General features: G+C 57.3%; 1 protein-coding gene across 1 annotated transcript; it reads right to left on the bottom strand.

Annotated features, from left to right (window-relative positions):
* Positions 1-559: 559 nt before the first annotated feature.
* Positions 560-15929, bottom strand: WNT4 (Wnt family member 4). The gene is made up of 5 exons (XM_055800943.1): positions 15696-15929; positions 4187-4422; positions 1904-2035; positions 1429-1571; positions 560-1201 (listed from the first exon to the last, which is right to left on the bottom strand). Exons 1-5 carry the CDS (start codon positions 15770-15772, stop codon positions 734-736), a joined length of 1056 nt encoding a protein of 351 aa, XP_055656918.1. The 5' UTR covers positions 15773-15929; the 3' UTR covers positions 560-733.
* Positions 15930-18291: the final 2362 nt, after the last annotated feature.

Below are 18291 nucleotides of genomic sequence, written 5' to 3'. Positions count from 1 at the left end.
GGAGCTTCTGGAAATCAGTGGTCACTGGAGCTGCTCCAAAATCCATCCAGTGCCCAGGGAGGCCATTGAGCATCCCACAACAAGGGGACCCAGGAGCATCCCACAGCCCCCTCATGTACCAATCGCTCTGGCTGGGCTCTCCCCACATGGAGCGTAACTCCTGGGGACGGTGCCACCCCGTCACCATCTGCCCATCCTCTGCAAGGCACCTGGCTGCGCAGGCTGGCCGCACTCCATCCCCTCCGGAGGCTCGGCCAAGGCAAGCAGCGTGCCGGGATGCTCAGTGCATGCCTTAAACAAATAAAAATAACTGTGATAGAAGATACCGAATGCGTAACGCTAACCTTGGCTTAAACACCTCCTGTCTGCAATGCTCCGCAGCCGGCAGGAGCCCATCTGATGAAAGCAGGCATCGCATGGGTCCCCGGCCAGCACCGGGAGCAGACATGTCCCTGCTGGCCCAGGACACCGAGGGGCTCAGGGCTCTGGCTTCAGCAGTAAATAAAGCAAGCAAACAAAAGCAAATAAAAAAAACCAAACCCAACAATGATCGATTTTTTTAAACTTTAAATATTTTTTTTCTTTAAAATCTGTTTTTCTCTGGGGCTGTGTCTCTGTAAAGAGCTGCGCTCTCCCTGCAGCATCTGGGTTACTTCCTCAGTCCTGGCCGTGGGGCAAGGGAGAAGCAGGGTCAGTTAGAGAAGGGGGATGGCTGGCTGCTCCCCTCCGTGCATCACCGGCACGTATGGATTTCCACCACCCGATGGCAGGGTTTGCACTTGACGGAGCAGCACCAGTGGAATTTGCAGCTGCACCTTTCCACAACCTCCACTTCGTCCGTATGAAAGCCTCGGCCGCAGCACATCAGCTCGCAGCCATCGATAGCCTTGGAGGTCTTGTTGCACTGCCGGCCGCTGGTGCCCAGCACCCCGTTCTTGAGGTCGTGGTCACAGAAGTCAGGACTGGAGTCCAGGTAGACGAGGTCCTCGTCTGTGTGTGGCTTGAACTGGGAGTTTTTGGGCACCAACACTTTGGTGGATCCGATCTCGCTCTGCTCGACCTCTGTGGCACCGTCGAATTTCTCCTTCAGGACGTTGCCCACTTTGCGGAAGGGGGGCATGGCTTTCCAGCACGTCTTGAACTCGCACGAGCCCGACACGCCGTGACACTTGCACTCCACCCGCATGTTGTTCAGGATCGCCTGGAGGGACAGAGACAAGAAACCAGACGGGACGGTCGGCGCGGGACGGACATGGCAAGGAGGGTGCGACGTATGGGGGCTGGGAGGGTGGTGCAGGAAGCGCTGCTGCTGCTGTACATCAGCCCACGGGATGCAACGAAGCCCAAACGGCTCAAGCGCCGGCTGCGGAGCCCAGCTGGGATGCTGCACAGCCGCGCCGGCTGCCCAGGTTGCCCCCTCACCATTACCTTCCTCCCTGCCTCGTTGTTGTGGAGGTTCATTAATGCCCTGTTGGAAGAGGCCCCTTTGCTCCTCTCGCGGACGTCGACGAAGGACTGGGAGAAGGCCACGCCGTAGGCGATGTTATCGGAGCAGCCCGACCACTGGAAGCCTAAGGCAGCAAGCACAGATGAGATGGACAAGCCACCCCGCATTGCTTATCCCCTGCAGCCGTGCCCCTCCTAAAAAGCAGCTGACCTGCCCCCCCTTCTGTCTTTGGGCTGTCTGGGGCACCGGGGACACACACCGACCTTCCCTCCCCCATGGGTGATGCTCCAAAATTGAGGGCACTCCTGGGGACTAACAGGAGGGTTTTTTGAGTTTGGTTATTTTTTTTATTTTGTTTTTTCCTCCTTTCAGGGTGGCTCCAGAGAATGGGCATTTCCATGCTTGGCTATTTTGCATCCCCGCTCAGTCTCCCCCCCCCGCTCTTTGCATGCTCACCCTGCGGGCTGCCCCCCTGCACCGTGCGGTCGCATCCACACTTGTCCAGCTCGCCGCTGCTGCAGGCTCGGGTCACTGCGAAGGCCACCCCTGCCGAAGAGATGGCATAGACGAATGCTGCCTCCCGTGTCCCTGCAACAGTACAAACGATGGTGGGAAACGTGGCAGCAAGTCCAAGGCATGCAAAGGGGGCTTTCTGGGGGGTGTGTGGGGGTGCAGCCAGGTGGCCAAAGCCCCTTGGTGGGCTGTTGTGTGTGTCTCTGCTCCTCTTCCCTCCTAACGCTGGTGTTGCACCCTTGAAAAGCTGGTCTGAAAACTGGCTCTTGGCAAAACACGCTATGCGGAGCTATGGAGTCAAACCCTTTGCTCTATCTCTTCCTCCCAGAATGGGGTACCCCACGTGGGATGCTCCATCCTCCCTGCTCCCAGGGATGCTTTTTGCTTAGTGCCAAGCCTGGACCAGTCTCAGCAGAGACACCTCGGTGCTGGGAGATCATTTGCAGCAGCGAGAGCCCGGTCTTGCAATAGTGAAGGAGCCAGGAACTGCCCCACGAGGTTAAAAACGTGGATGTGATGGGCAGATGATAACCTGGCAACGTGGCGATGGCTGTATTGCCAACGTGGGGAGAGCTCTCCAGAGTTTATGTGGAGAGACTGTCCTGCCTGGTGCTTGCAATGCACCTCTGCCGTGAAATCCCTCCTGCATCCAAACTAGTTGCCTGCTTTCCATGTCCAGGAACATCCCCTGCAGCTGCAGCTCCTTGCCATCCTCTCACACAGGGTCCTGTGGTTTCCAGCACCTCCCAAACCACCCTGCGAAGCCCTATGCCGCTCCCAAAGCGCCTTGCAAAACCTCGCCGGTCCCCAGGGTGCAGCCCCTTCCCAGCTCTTCCATCTACCTCTGTGGTGCCACACGGTTAGGAAACACTTGGTTGGGAAGTCAGGGAGCATCCCTGGGGATAAACACACAGGGCGGCGTAGCCAGGGATCAGCTCCCACAACACCCTAGTCCTCACCATCCTCCAAGGCTGGTGGAGGACACGGCCCCTCCATCGCCAAGCAAGGAGGGCTGGCGTTTGGGGTAGCCCCATGCTTGGGGTAGAGGAGGGGATGGCTTGTAAGCAGATGTCACCCTGGCTCGCCGGTCGGACAGAGGGCAGCTCCTTTGGTGGTCGCAGCCCAGCCTTTGGTGGCCCAGCTGTAATCTGGGCGGCAGCGGCTGGGGAGGACCCAGCCAGCGCGGGGACTGAACCGCCTCCAAGTTAATCGAGGTTAATAGTAGGATCGTGTTGGTCGGTTTGTGCTGTGGCTGCCTAAAAAGAGACGACTTTTAGTTTCTGGTATTTCTGGTATTTCCAGTCCCTGAACCTTCACAAGGAGAGATCTTCACCCCTGTGTGGAGGGGAGGAAAGTCAAACAAGGAGCCGGGGGGGTGGCTTTGGTCTATGGGTCCTGGGATGGGAGGCGAGAGGGTACATCACAGGCGGCACCTAAGGGGAGCCAAGGGCTGCTTTGGTGGTCTCCAGGGCTTGCGGAGGGGCTTTCCCCTTCGTCTCCTCACCCCGCTGCTCTGGGTCCTTGCTTGGTTTCATCACAGCCCCGTGCCTCCAGGACGCCTGCGTGCAGCTGGGATCAGATGGGCTGGGGGCTGCCCTGGCCAGAACTCCCCCCCCGAAGGTGGGCAGCTGGGTGGTGGTGGGCGATGATGATGATGTCCTCGGAGGGTCCATCCATAAAAAAATGTGTTTTACTCCCATCGGGCGGCAGAGGGCTGTCCTCCCAAGGGCTCCTCTGGCAGCGCTCATCGCTTCGGCTGCCCGGAGAAGAGGAGAAGAGACCAAACAAATGCGAACGCAGCCACGGCTTTGTGGAGAGCGGCTCCTGGGCTTGGTGGGGAAGAGATTAGACCGCAGCGTGACTTTAGGGCCCTCACCCGAGCTTGGAATTGTCCTTGTAAAAGGTCCGGGCTCTCCAGATGCCCTGGGCTGGTGCCTCGGGTGGTGCAACGGGCACCCTCTGGGTGCAAAAAAGGTTTGGGAGAGGGAGCACCCAGCAGCTGAGGAATTCCAAGGGTCTGGATACGCTGCCCCTTGTACTGTGAAAAGAGCCCTGCTGAACGCCCAGGGAAGGCTGGTCAGCCCCAGGATCCAACACCAGGCCATTCCCTTCTCCCTGCAGCTGCCGGCTCAGGGGCAGGCGAGCCAGACCCCCGTGCAGCCCACCGGGCTGCTGTGGCAGCCAGTCCCCCACGTAGCACCCTAGGCACACATCCTCATGGCTCACCTTGTGTTACCACCTTGCCGAAGACGGGCAGGGTGTCCAGCGTGGAGCAGTTCCAGCGGCGGTTGCGGAACTGGTACTGGCACTCCTCGATGGCCAGCTGGGCTCCACGCCGCACTGAGTCCATCACCTCCAGGTTCCTCTTGCACATCTGCACCTGGCGCTGGATCAAGCCCTTCAGCTTCTCACAGGTCTCCTCCTCGGAGATGCTCCCCACTGAAGACAGCTTGGCCAGGTACCTGCCACGACAGCCAGCACGACCGGTTAGGAGGCAAGGAGGGCTCGGGGGAGCACAAACCTGTGTTCAGCTGGGACACCCTGCACTGCAGAAGGCAAGGAGACCTACCCTCTCATCTCCTCCACAGCTGAGACCTGGTGCCCATCTGGGGTCACCTTCAATGTGCCACTGCGGTGGCTCCTCAGGATGCATTTTTGGCTGGCAGAGAGCAAACCCAAGCAAAACAACCTTCCCTCTGCAGCCTGGTCCCCCGTCTCTCAGGGAGCCCAGCTGCTGGCTCCCCTTTGCCTCTGTTGCCTGCAAGGAAGATATTTTCGGCGTTGTCTGAATGTGCCCGGTCAGGTCTCCTGAGTACCGGCACATCCAAGTGCTACTAGGAAAAGCCAGAGGCCTCTGAAGTCAGCCAAAACAAGCAGGACAGGGGCTCAGCTGCCAGCTCCAGCTGCCACACTGCTCCCGCAGCGTGGCTGTGCTCATCACCGACAAACATCACCCTCCAAACCACTTCCCTCCTGGAGCCTGCTCTTAGCTCCCCCGGCCCCCAGCAGGCAGGGATGGCCTCCGGGAGCTGCCAGGTTTCCCATCACCTGGGATTCGAGCAGGGCTTGAGGTGGGCAGGACAGAATCAGGAGCCTGCCGTGGGTAAGATCGCACGTGCTGGGCATCTCCTCCACCAGCACAGCTCGTGGACGTGGCCATGAGGTGACCTGGAAAGGACTGGTCCTGTGTGGGGGTGACCAGGTGCTCTGCTTTCCGTGGCCCATCCTCAGCAGAAGGAGTTACAGAGCTGCTCTTGGGCTTTAGAGGGAGGAGGGACCTTACTCCTTTGGGGCAAGCGCCTTGCAAGCTCCTGGCATCTCCTCACCGAGTGCTGGGGCACAACGGTCCATGCTGCCCACCCCAGTAACCCACCCCACCACCCCCTGCACGTGCCCAAGCTCACCCATCTCCCAGGTCCATCCTCCCGCTCCAGCCTCTGGATCCCAGAGGGGGCTTAAGGCAGCCCCGGTCAGATTGTCCAAGGGCTCATCAGGCCGTTGGATAATCCAAGATCTACAGCTGCCTGTGCCAGCACGCGCGTAGCTGAGCCACCCTCCTTCCCGTGGCTGCTGGCACCTGCTTTAAGTGACACTGCCACCGCTGGAGCCCCATCCTGCCATGCGGAAGGGAGGTCCCCTACGTGGGACAGGCAAAATGCACGTTTGCACGTGCCGAGCTTTAACGTCCTTGGGAATCACCAGCGTCAGCTCACGCTGCTCCCTCAGCTGCACCAAGAGATGTGGGTCCCGAGCGAAGGCTTTTTGGAAACCTCACTCCTTGACTCTGCATTTCCCAGCCCTACAGAGCTTGTGGGTTTTTTGTTTGCTTGTTTTTTTGCCTCCTCCTCCCAAGTTGCGACATCCTGCTAAGGATTTTTCCTTTGAAGCCCTGCTCGCCTCCGAGAAGTGACTGTGCAAAAGTGGCTCCTGCTCCCTGCCTGTTCCCATGTGTCCCAGGAGCCAGATCTGCTGACTCCAGCCACAAAATCAAGTTGTCACAGCCTCTTCCTCTCATTAGCCCTGCCAGTCTGCCCCAGGAGGAGAGAACAGGATTTTCTCTTCTGTGCATCAGCAGAATTATTCACCAGCTTGGTTTCACGCTTACAACTGGGGGCCGTGGGAGACGGTGAGAAAGCCGGCTTGGCTTGCAGCGTCCGTGGGGAGTCTGCATGGCGAGCCGTCAAAAGCATTCAGCTTTCCTTGTGCGCGGAGATCACTTGATGCAATGCCTCTCGGACAGCGGGAAGTGGCAGGCTGCCCTGCTTTCAGAGCCAAGTCCTCTTCTAGCCTTTGTACCAGCTAAACATCTCTGCCCAAGGCTTTCTGCTCCTCTGAGGGCATGGCTGTGCGGCTCCCTGCTGCAGATGGCTGGCTTGGAACCCTCACCGTGGCAAAACCCAGGGTTGCCACCTTCCTGCTGGCCCCCCACACCGTGCAAGAAGCATCCCCGGCCCCATGCTGCGGTCCCAGACATGGGATGCAACAACTGCCCTTCCCACATCTCGCTGCAGTCGGCTGAGCCAGGATAAAGGCAGCAATCCGCCCTTGGGAGCTTCGAGGATGTTTGATGCTGAGCGAGCCTGGAGTGGCTGTGACAGGTCTGCCCCCTTCCAGGTCCAGCCATCGTTTCAGCTTGGGCACGGGGAAACAGACACACAGCAAAGCGGTGAGATTCGCCGCAAGACACCGTGGGTCAGTCGATCAGATTTAAGCCTGGAAGCCAAGAAAACCAGATTATGCCTCTGGAACTCACCTCTTGTGCCCGTTTGGCTTTCACCCCCATCCTGCAACTTCAGCAGCATTTATCATAGCAGGGAAGCAGCTCCTGCGCAGCAGCGGGGCTGGTCGTGCAATGAGTCAGTGCCTGACCCGAGTGCAGGCACCTTGGCAGGAGGGAACCGTGCCATGGGTGTAACAGCCCCATTAATATCAGCTCCACTCAGGATGGGGGCATCATCTCCTTTTCTAATATATTTCCCAGCTCAGTGGGATTCTCCAGGCAATGGGGAGCTATAAATTCAAAGCACACATGAAGAAAAGCGTGACAGGAGCCTTTCAAGCCTTTCCAAGTAGATGCGCCTGATAAGATGCCTCCCCAACAAGCATTTAATGCCGTTTGGAATGATAAAATGAAGGCCAAGGATGCTTCAAAGATAGGTACAGCTCTCCAAAAATGGGTCTGGTAATTTGTTTTGCAGGGCAGGCAAATAAGATGAAGCTATCCAGAACAGTGCTCTGGCCTCAATCCTCTGTGACAGGTCCTCTGTGTGCCATCATCCCTCCTCGACCCATGCCACGTCTGCCCCTCCCTAGGGATGGAGGCAACTGTGCCCAGAATGCCATGGCTCCATCAGGCTACCAGTCTCCTACACCCCATGAGTACTATCGCTGTTTAAAAAAAACAACCGAGACCCCCGGTGGTTTCACAGTAGGAGGAGGCTCCCATCCTGGTCCCTGGTCCAGGAGGGATCCAGGGGTTGAGTCTAGGATGTAAGGAAGGACCTTTGCTGGAGGACCTCATCTCTGAGGCTTTCACATGGCATCTCTCCCCAACACATCCAGCGGCACTGGGCAGGAATGTCTCACCCCCTTCCCCTCTCCGGAGCAGCTGAAGGGTGAGATAAGAGCTGTGAAACCTGCTCTGCCCTCACCAGCATTCAAATATGCTTCTACCCCACAACTCACAGAGGGCTGTGGAGCCCAAGCAAGGCACCAAATCCATCCGCAGCATCCCACAGTCACCATGGAAATGCGGCTCTAACACTTCGCCTGGTCCATAAGGAGGATCTTGCTTCCAGGCTTCATTTTCCTGGACTGAGGTGGGAGAAACCACAGACAGAGCCTTCACCTACCTGCACATACAGCAAGGCAGGCGCAATGGGGGGAACCCAACCACTCCTGCCCACTCAAGGACTCGGTGCAGATCTCCATCCTGATATGACATCTTGGTGGTCGTGCAGAGCTCCAGATCATGGCTTAAGTCTCACATACAGCCTCAAAACAGTGGGAAAAAACCCCAACCCAAATCACGGCACATTTTCTTCCTTTTCTAAGACTGGGCAAAGAATCTTTCAAGGGGTGAGCTGCTGCCCAAGCCGTTTGTTCAGGTTTTGTTTTCTTGCTTCACCATGGCATTTACATTTCTTTTCTCCCACCTTCACATCCAGCAGAGTCACTCACAGAACAAGCTCCATTTTAATAAAAGTCACTGCTTTAACACCAAACTGACGGACAGCCCTTCCTTTTTTTTTTCCCCCCATCCACAGCATATAGATCAAGACTGAAGCCCCGTAATTTAAGCAGCTGCAATTGATCCACCCTGCAAGATGGCAAATAAGGAAACCTCAAATCCAGGGAGCTTGGAAAAGGCCGGGGGGGACACACAGACAACATGGAGGGGTGGGGTGGGGTGGGGAGGAGGAAGCCCTGCTTAAATTAAAATGATGATAATTGTTTCAGAAGGAAGAATAATTGGTGGAATGACAAGAAAACCATCGGAAGAACCACAGCGGTTGGCAGATAGAGCCAGAAGGAGAGGGGAGGAGATTCCCTGCCATGGGAAGGTGTGGAAATTTGAGTCATTGACAAATTCTCAATAGAGGCGGGCCAGGAAAGACGTAGCAGATGTCTTGGAGAAAGCAGAAATCTCTGGTGTTTCTTCTATTGAAACAAATGAGTTTCAAGTGTGAGAACTCTTTGTATTATTTCATTTTGGGAATATTTTCCTGAAGCAGCTAACAGCCAGCAGCATCACTGATCCATCACTTAGAGATGCTGAGAAGCCAGACAAGCTCAGAAGCTTCACCTCGTTCAGCAGATGCTCAGCCTGCCTGGGATACCTGCCCGGCCAAGGCCACAAGAAGCTTGTTCCAAGTTTTAAATTGCAAAGATGCTTCAGCTCTGCTCCTCTCCGAGAGGCAGCCTCTGCAAACATCCTCCCTGCTTGTGGAGGAGCCAAGCCAGCCTGGATCAGTGGCGCATCTTGTGGCTGGCTGCATAGTCAGCCAGCGACTCTGGGTTGTATTTAGGATTGAGGCTGCCCTGTGCAGACAGGTTTCTTCTGAGGAAGGAGAAAAGGCTTGTTTAGGATGGAAAAAACAGAAGAGCATGAAGATAGATGGATGGATGCATGCAGAGGTACTGACCAGGCACCGCAAGGAGCCGTCCCACAGCTATGGAGAAGGGGATCATCTCTTCCTTGTTTCTTTCCCCTTCCAAGCAGAGAGAGAAGGCACGGAGAGATGTCGCAGGGCTGGCAGGTCAAAGGATACTCTAGGTGGCCACAGATCCCCCTCTGTGCTTTCTTGTGGTGTCCTGCAGTGGGCTTAGTGCCACTCTGCCTGTGCCAGCAGGGCCAGGCTTGCTGGTACCACCCACGTCCTCGGCACGGTTCAGCAGGTCTGCCAACTCCGGCACGTTCCTGTCGGGATCTGCTGGAGAACCTGCACCCTGCAAGGTTGCTCTTCTCCAGCTGATGGCTCTGCAGCAGGTCTTTTCCCTCCCAGAGATCAGGCATCCCCCTCCTAGGATGAGATATCTTGCCTTTCCATCCCTTGAAAGCGTAAAGCATCATTTCCGAAGCCATTATCTGAGAGCCCGTTTCCTTCCCTGGAAGAAAAGCAGCTCTCGGGCTCAGCCCTGCCCATCGCAGTTACTGCAAGTGTCATCTCTTGGCTGAAACGGCTCTTTTCACACCCTCAGCTCCACCTCCGACCAACAAATGCTGAAACAGTCTCGCAGGAGGAGGCACTGCCATGATCAGCACGACCTGCCCGCAGACCTGAGCACGCAGCTCCACTGCCCAAGCTCAAATCCTGTCCCCCCTGCACCTCAGACCCTGCACCTAACACCACATGCGCCTAGAAAACACCCGCCCACCCATGCACCACACATCGCTGGTGGCCTGCCTCCCCCATCACAGGGCTCGGGGGGGAAGCGAGGTGGCCTGGCTGCTGGTCCCAAGATGCCCTTTCTGAGCATCCCGGGGCAACATCTCCACTTGGTGATGGGGAAGACCAGGGTAGAAGCTGGGGAGAGGCTGGGAGCAGCATCCACTTTGGAAATCTGCTTTGGATGTGTAGGAAATACCCTTTACCGCATCTTCCTTCAGAAGTCGATAGAAGCTGCTCCCGGGCTCGCATACAACAGCAATGCCTTGTTGCAAGAGGAGGCAAGCGCAGGCCACGGGGCTGAGCTCCGTGGGAATTCCCCTCGTGCAGTGCTTCAGGTTAGATCTGGTTGGAGCAAACCTGAGGAGTTTTTAGTTTCGATTCGAATTTGCAAATCCGTGGTGAGAGCAGCCTTCTGCAGGATTAGTTTGATCTCGCCCAACTTGCAACAGACCCCAGGCTGCTCTCCATCGGCCAAGATACTCAATTAATTCCCCCCCCTCCCCAGTAATTTAGTGAAAGCACAATACTGGCTCCAGTTCTGCTGAGCCAGGCAGATCCTGCACGCCACCTTCCCAGCTGCAAACTGCAACAGCCCATGGCAGCAGCTCCTGGGGAGCCTGGGAGGTGCTGTCAGGGGTCCCCCACAGGCATGGGGGAGCAGACACCCTGGGGCTGCAGCCAAACAAAGGTTACCTGCACTTTGTACCCAGAGCAGAGCCCGCTGTTCAGGCAGCCTTGGATGACTGAGATTTTTGTGGATTTGCAAATCTTTCAAGCTTTAAGGCAAAAAAAGTTACCAAGTATTGTAAGAGTCGGCATCGATGCACTTGTAAGGAAACACGGAAGAACCTCCTGGAAACTGTTAACCTCAGGATTGCTCAGTAATTTCATCATTTTAAGAAAGCCCAAAGAAATGGCTGTAATGCATTTCTCTCCACCTGCAAGGGTGAATTGATGGAGAGGACAGGAGCTCTCAGCAGAGTAACGTGTTTTTGGTTTTTTTTTTGCTTCAATGCAAAAGTCCAATTCTGACTCATGAAGTCACAGCAAACCATGGCAAAAAAGGAATCTGCTTCTTGCTGTTGCTCATGCTTGGAGCTGGTCCAGTTCTGCACAATCTGGGGTGCAGAGTGGTTTTATCTCGCTCACGTCCATCCTCCCTAGAACAAGGCTCTGCTGCTAAAGCCTGGGGTGTCATTTTATTTAAGGTTTCCTTAGGAAAAGATAGAGATGCCCATCACTGCTGGCGAGCCAGAGAGCACAGGTCTCTCCTATACCCTGGCAAATGCAGCCCTGAAGATTTCCCACCAGATAGGGCCAGTGCCCAGAGACAAGCCAAACTGGTCAGAAGTCCAGCACCAAGACCAGCAGAGGTTTCTTGCCTCTGCAGGATGCAACCCTTAAAGCCAGCTCATTTTCATTGCTGAGCTAAAATGAGCTGTTTTTGTCAAGCTAAGACTTAAAAGGAAATAAAAATTCAATTATATTTCTGCTGGAGGCTGCTGGTTTTGTTCTCCCTCCCCACAGCCTGGGGGAATGGGTGTCCCTGGTTGCAGGCACCAACCTGATGGAGCCGGCAGGATGCCCAGAGCGATGCAAAGAGACCTGGGCACCCCAGAAGTGGAGAACTGCTTGTCTAACCCACAGTGACCCTCAAAGTGAGGAAATTATCCATCAAACCCGACCACTGCAAGCCACCATCCCAGCTGCCAGAGGAGACAGGACTGGGGAACCTTCCTGGTGTATCAAAACCAGGAGAGAACCTTGCATCAAAACAGGGAGAGGGCAGGGAGGAGAGCGGGGCTCGGCGGCAGCAGCTCTGCCCTGGAGCTAGTTGCACCTGCTGCATCAGCGTGGCAGCGGCACGGCATCCAGCAGGAAAATGCTGGACCGGTTCCTCACCAGGTGGAAAACGGGAGAGTCACGACGATGAGGCGAAAAATCTTGTGCAAAATTAAACCAAGCCAGGCTCAAGGTGAAGTTAGCTCTCCCTGCTCTTCCCAAGCCGGGGAGATTCACCTTAAAACAAAAATAAATCAAATCCAGTTTGATGCAAGCGCAGGACCCAGGCACGCTTCTTCCCAAGTCCTCTACATTGCACAATGACCCAAGGCAGCACAAAATGACCGTTCAAGCTGCTCTTGCAACATCCCCGCGGCAAAGCTGGCAGGGACGAGCACGGAGAAGCGGGCCCTGCATTTGCAAAGCACCTTGTGATACTCAGATGAAAGGGGTCCGGAGAAATCCAAACTCCTTTTATCCCTTCCTCTCCAGCCCTCAAAAGTGGTTACTATTAGAGAGCAGCTGCTTAGCCAGGTTTGTTTGGACACTTGCAAGGTCTTCAAGCTTTCCCAGTGTGCTCAAATTCAGTTTTTTTTTTAAAGGGTTTAAAAGCCCATCTGTGCTCCTAGCCCTTTAAGCCAAGTCTCAAGCCCAGAGGGAAGTTTTAAACCCCTGTAAATAGGGGGTAGACTGAGCTGCTGGTGGCACACCCTGCTCGGCAGCAGCATAACCGCATCTCAGACTATCCAGCATCCATATGGAGACCCTCCTCCAAAGCCACTTGTAGCTGCAAGAAAAACGGAGGGAGGCTGTAATGATTCTCAGATAGCTTGATAACCAGGGGTCTCACCCAGAAAGGACCCCTGCCCGGTTGTATCCGATGCTTTCTGGGCAAGGGGTTTGACTCTCATCACTCAAACCACCCAAACAGCTTTGGATCACGGCAGCCCCAGTGCCACGTGGGGTTAGGGGATGCTTATATCCACACCCCACTTTGCACATTTTCTAGTTCACTTCTTCAGGTGGACTTCCCTCTCTTCAAAACAGATAAAGAAACAAATAAATAACTAAACGGCTGCTGGCCCCTTACCTCCCACTGAAACTGGAGCCTGGTGCTCCCACGCCAGCTTCAGAGAGGTGCTCATAGGGCTAAACCCCGCCCCCCCCCCCCAAAACACCTCCCAGCATCGGGGCGGTTTTGGACCACACTGAGATGACACGCTTCCAAACTCCACCACATCACTGCACGTGCAGGTTCAAGAGCCAAATCAAATCTGTGAAACGCGAGTTGCTTTGGGCAGTAACTCAGCCCCTTCCCCTGCGTAATGCACATCCCGGGGCTCCTCCAGAGACAAAGCAGAAGCCGGAGGGACATTGCTGGGCACAACCAGCTAGATGTAAAAGGCACTAACGACAGCCCTTTATTTAATTTTACAATTCTGTGCCTGAAGAGGCAGGAGGAAAAGCCTTAAAACTCTTTGAGCCTCCAAAGGCAGGAAGAAAAGCCAGCCTGAAGGTTTTCACAAGAAGCGGGAACAGAGCATCTCTTCAGATTGAAGAACAGAGGTTTTCTGGATAGGCAGTAAGCCAAGCAGCAACTCCCTAAACTCAAGACACTGAGAAAACACACCTGAGGTTTGCTTCCTAACCAGAGGGAAAGTAGCTTGGTCTGTTTAATGAAAAGATTCAGCAAAGTGCCTTCCAGCTCTATGCCTGCTAAGGCAGAGCAATCCCCCTGAGAGATACCTGCACCATCTCCCTTTTATATGGGATGGGGTGGCTCAGAGGACACCATCTGCATGGCCAAACCGAGCCCTTCCCCACCAAGCCAGGCTTAACAGGAAACCTTCAGCTCAAGTGTTGCAAGCAGCGTCTTTCCAAAGCGCTGGGGGAATGCGAGTCCGGACAGGTTGAAAGCAGCTTTAAGGGAAGGGAGGAAAAAAAAAAAAAAAAAAAAGTCACCACTGAGCTTAATCACTAATCCAGCAGGTTTCTGGAAAAGCAAACTTCACCGTGCACATGCCGATGCGTGGAAACACGCGGCGGCGAGGCTGGATCTGGCCCCGCTGCGCTGGGCACAGGCTGGCAGCGCCCGAGCACTATGATAAGGCAGAGCACGCCGGAGCCCACACGCGTGAGGCTTCGCGAAGACATACGAGGCACACTCATTCCTCGAATATCTGATAACTCCTGGGATCCTTCTAACTCTGTTTATTGCCTCCGGCAGCCTTTGTTTCTGATGTGAGAAGATAAACAATGGGAATTGTCTTAATCCTAAAGGCAAAGGATAAAAAGCATGGAGCGGCGGACGATCCTTTTATCACAATACATTTACAACATCAAAAAAGTTGACCCCCTTCCTTTCAAAGGCACTGAAATGGATCTGCTTTTCCTCCCCTGTTGGCAGGAATGAGCCCGCTGCTCTCCGGCCGCCGAGCCCCCCGCGCCCACCCCTCGCTTGGCCAGCACGGACGGCTGCACACAGCCCTCCCCGTCTGTTCCCCAGCTTCCCAAATGCGATCCCAGCTGTGCGCGGCGCCGGGGACCTGGGGGGTCCCACCTCTGCACATCCATGTCGACCTCGCTCACAAAACCCCCTTTGCCAGATAGTTCCCCATGCCCGTCCCAGGGCAGCCAAGGCTGCTCCTCTCCAGGGACCTGCCAGGTCCTGCAAGGCTTCCTCAGCAGGATGTTCTCCCTGCAGGAAAAACGCTCCCACAGTTCCTGATATACCTTCGCCAGAAGCATGACAGCTTAAAAGACCACCTTGAGAGCTGCTATGATCCACCCACCACTTGTTGGAGATGCGTGGCGCGCAAGTGGCTCCATCTGGCACAGGAGGAGGGGAAGAGGACTAAGTGCTAACGCATCCCAGGCAGCTACAGATGGGCGAGCACCTTTTCCCATGGGCAGGCCACTTGGAGAATGCTGCTGACCTGGCACTTTCCCCGGGGCGTAGGGAGCATCCTCTCAAACCCACCCACACCCCACAGCCTCCAGCCAGCCAAATCTCAAGGCAGGAGAGACGGGAGTCAGACACGGGATGAGGACACCAGGGATGCGCTCGTGGGACCATGCCCACCTGAGCACAGGTGGCAGGAGAGGCACAAGCCACTTGGGATCTTTCATCCCAACAGCCCCAGGGACCCCCCGCTGGGTCAGGCTGTAGCTAACCCACCGATGGGGAGGTGATGCGGAGGCGGCCCACGTTCCCAGCCCCACAGCGGGGACTAATTTGTTCACGGCAGCCAGCAACGTCGGGAGCAGGGGAAGCACCATCTCCCACCAGAGCAGATTAATTAGGAGGACCCTGTGCCTTCGTTCAAAGTTAGGTGGGAAAGTGCTGTCGTGCTCCATCCCCTCTGCCCTTGGGGGCGGGGGGGGGGGTCTCCCCAGAAGACAGTCCCACCGCCTTGGCAAACACGCAGGAATTTTCCAGAATGATTTCCGCCCCTGTTTACCTTACACATTATTTCAGTGTTTGTTCAGCGGGTTCCCAATGTCACCGGTCTTCCCTGCAGCATCCAACAGCCCCCCCCCCCGCTGTGGCCGGGAGCGGAGGGCCGAGGTGTGGGCAGCCCCCCGGGGCTGGCACCCTTGGCCACCCCCAGCCCTGCTCAACCCTCCCCTGCACCGCTGGCCCCTGCACGGCACCTCGCCAGCCCCCGACCCCTGCGCTGACCCCACGCCCCGACCCCCGGCGTGGTCCAGCTTCCTGGCTGAAGGATAAAAACGGGACGGGGGCTCGGGAAGCAGCCCCAGGCCCACCAGCCTCCGTGACACAGGGGACGCGAGCGGCTGGGGAGGGTCGGCACCCCCGCAGCTCAGCTGCCCGGGCTGCGACCCCCGCCCCCAGAGCTGGGGGGGCGCAGGGGGCGCGGCGCGATGGGGACGGAGCCCGGTGTCCCGCCGGGTACCCGGCAGCATCGCTACAGCGCGGGGAGAGGGGGGGTGGGGGGGTGTCGCACCCCGACCCCGGCAGCACCTGCTCCGCCTCCCCGAGGGGGGGATCAACAAGTGGCGAGTCCCCCCCCGCTTCCCCTCGCCCCGCGGCTACTCACAGCCAGTTGCTGGCGTTGGCCGAGAAGGTGGCGAGGATGATGAGCAGCAAGGAGCGCAGGCAGTACTCCGGGCTCATCCTGGAGCGCCGGCGCGGGGCGGGGGGAGGGCGGCCGGCGGCGGCAGCCCCCCGCCCAGCCGGGGCAGCCGCCGCCGCGGGTGGGCACCGGGCAGGAGCGGGGCGGCGGGCGCTGCCCGCTGGATGCGCCCGCGGCGGCCGCCGAGCCCGACTGTCAGCTCGGCCGGCCCATCCCGGGATGGAGCGGCGGGCCGGGGGCGGGCCGGGGGCGGGGGCAGCCCCGGGGGCCGCCCCAGCCCCGCCGCCGCCTGGGCGGGACCCGCCGGGGACACCCCCGGGGGCGGGACGGCGGCGGGGAGGGCACCGGGGGGGGGTCCTGCCGGCGCCCGCTGCCCCGCTGCGCCCCCCCCCCCGCCCCCGACCCCCCCAACCCCCCCCGGGGGTGCGGGGGGCTCGGGGGTCGCTCCTCCTGGAGGTGCGGGGAGGGATGGGGGTGTCTCGAAGTGTGTGTGTGGGGGGGTCTCCCCTCGCGGTTGGGGCTTTTAGGAGAATTTCCGCGTGGCTGTGGGAAAGCGGAGCCCTTGGATGGGGTCTGGCGCTGGGGGTGCCCACACTGCGGGGGGTGGGGGGGGTGGGGGCAGCCTTGGCATCTCCGGGACTGCCTTCCCCTTCACCACCACCTTCCATCCGGAGGGGTATCCCAAATCCCGTTTTCTAAGGCTTCACTATAAATGCCTAGTTTTGGCACTTGGAAATTCACTGGTGAGGAGAGGGGTCTGGGGGCTTCCATCAGGAGGGAACAGCAGTGGAGTTGGCAGCAGGGGTAGGATGCGAAGCCCCTCGGGAGTAGCTGGCCGCAGGGATGAGGATGCAAAGCCCTTCGGGAGCAGCCGCAGGGATGAGGATGCGAAGCCCCTTGGTAGCAGCTGGCTGCAGGGATGAGGATGTGAAGCCCCTCGGTAGCAGCCAGCCGCAGGACCCTGGCCGTGGGCTCCGGGCTGTGCCTGTCGGTGGTGATGCCTGGTCAAGGATCCAGGATCAAATCCACCTGTGGAGTTCTCCAGGAAGGTCAGCCCTTGGGAATCCCTGAAGCCCTGGAGGTCAGGAGATGTGGTGGGGATCCCAACCTCCTCCCTCACCCACCATGCCTCCGTCTATCCCCAGCAGTCCGTGCGGGTGCAAATGACTTAATTTAAAGCCGGGAGCAACACGAGATGGCTGCTTGGTGTGAAATCTAAGATCCCAGGCAGCCAACAACCGCGCACCAAATCTCCTTCTGACAATGTTGTTAGTTAGGTCCATTACTAAAACCTCTTGCTACCATCTCTAAAATCTTGCCAAGCTGGTTTGGAGCTATTCAAAATTCCCTTTGTCTTTTCAATTCCATTTTCTTGCTCTCAGTGGAGCTGGGACGCACTTATTCAAAGCACAGCAACTTGCACTGGGCTGCACACATGCCTGTCTAAGTGTATTACACCTACTTTAAAATCGCTGCATTAGTTCCCTGTCAAAGCGAGGATTTAATTTCAAAGTGCTTTGACTTATATTCCAGCTCCTGACAGGCAGCAGCCCACCCTCACCTAGTCATTCATCTGGCTTTCACGTCCCTGCTGATTATCCCGGTTGAAAGTGGGATGCTGGCTGAATCGGAGGTTGTTGCTGTGAGCCCCAACCGGGTAATTCAGTGCAACTGGAGCTGATTAATCTGGCTCATCGTTGGAGACAAAGCCGTGGCCTTCCTCTGGCTTCTAATCGCTCTGGGTGTTGAGTGAAGTCGTCAGGAAGGCAAGAGCTAATTGGAAGACTAAGGGGAATGCGAGGTTAGAAGCAAAGCCACGTGGGTCCCTGGGAATATCATACTTTCGCTCTGCTGTGTTATTCCCCCGCCAGGAGGAACACCGGAAAGTTCAGCCGGAGGGATGGGCACGGACCCAGATTTCTGCAGGGGTCCCCAGGGCACGCTGGCTGGCGCGGGTACCTGCAGCCTGAGGAGCATCCCTGGCTGTGATGCTCCTGGTGCCAGGGCTGGCAGCGCTGCCGGCAGGCTCAGGGCACCCTGCGGCTCTGGTCGGGGGAGCTGTGATGGCAAGGTGGTTTGGCGAGTGCCTGCCGTGAGCTGGAAGACCTCCATGAGATGCCGCAGTTTGATTTCCCAGGGCCTTTCACATGGATCCCTGGGTGATGCGTGATGCTCCTCTGCCCGGTGATATCCCCTCCCAGCGCCTGGCTCCAGGCTCATGTCGCTGGCCCTGTGTTAAGGGCAGGTTGGCTGGGTCAAGGAGATCTTTGGGAATGCAGATCCCCCAGCACTCTGCTCCTCACCCTGCAAGCAGTGGTGGAGGTTTCCAGCCACTTGGCCGCAGCACCCCTCGAGATGTTTCCCTCCAGGTCTGCTCCACCTTCCCTTTCACTTCCCACCTCCTGCCTGCAACCATGACACCTCTCCTGGCCTGGCTGAGGAGCTGTAGAGTATGTCCACCTGCTTCTGCAGCAGGTTCAAGCCACTGTCTCCAGCGTAGCAGGTAGAGCAGAGGGGAACATCCCGACTTACCCAGCAGGAAGGGAGGTACACGCGGAGG

The sequence above is a fragment of the Falco peregrinus genome, chromosome 3 (genome assembly GCF_023634155.1).
Source record: "Falco peregrinus isolate bFalPer1 chromosome 3, bFalPer1.pri, whole genome shotgun sequence".
NCBI lineage: Eukaryota > Metazoa > Chordata > Aves > Falconiformes > Falconidae > Falco > Falco peregrinus.
This window is presented reverse-complemented; position numbering and strand designations above follow the sequence as displayed.

Bases quoted from the DNA above. Each gene is read 5' to 3' on its own strand.
- WNT4 (XM_055800943.1), bottom strand. From the start codon at position 15,772: ATGAGCCCGGAGTACTGCCTGCGCTCCTTGCTGCTCATCATCCTCGCC. The intron at 4,423-15,695 runs GTGAGTAGCCGC...CTGTCGTGGCAG, and splicing joins GCCAACGCCAGCAACTGGCT to GTACCTGGCCAAGCTGTCTT. The intron at 1,202-1,428 runs GTAATGGTGAGG...CTGTCCCTCCAG, and splicing joins ACAACGAGGCAGGGAGGAAG to GCGATCCTGAACAACATGCG.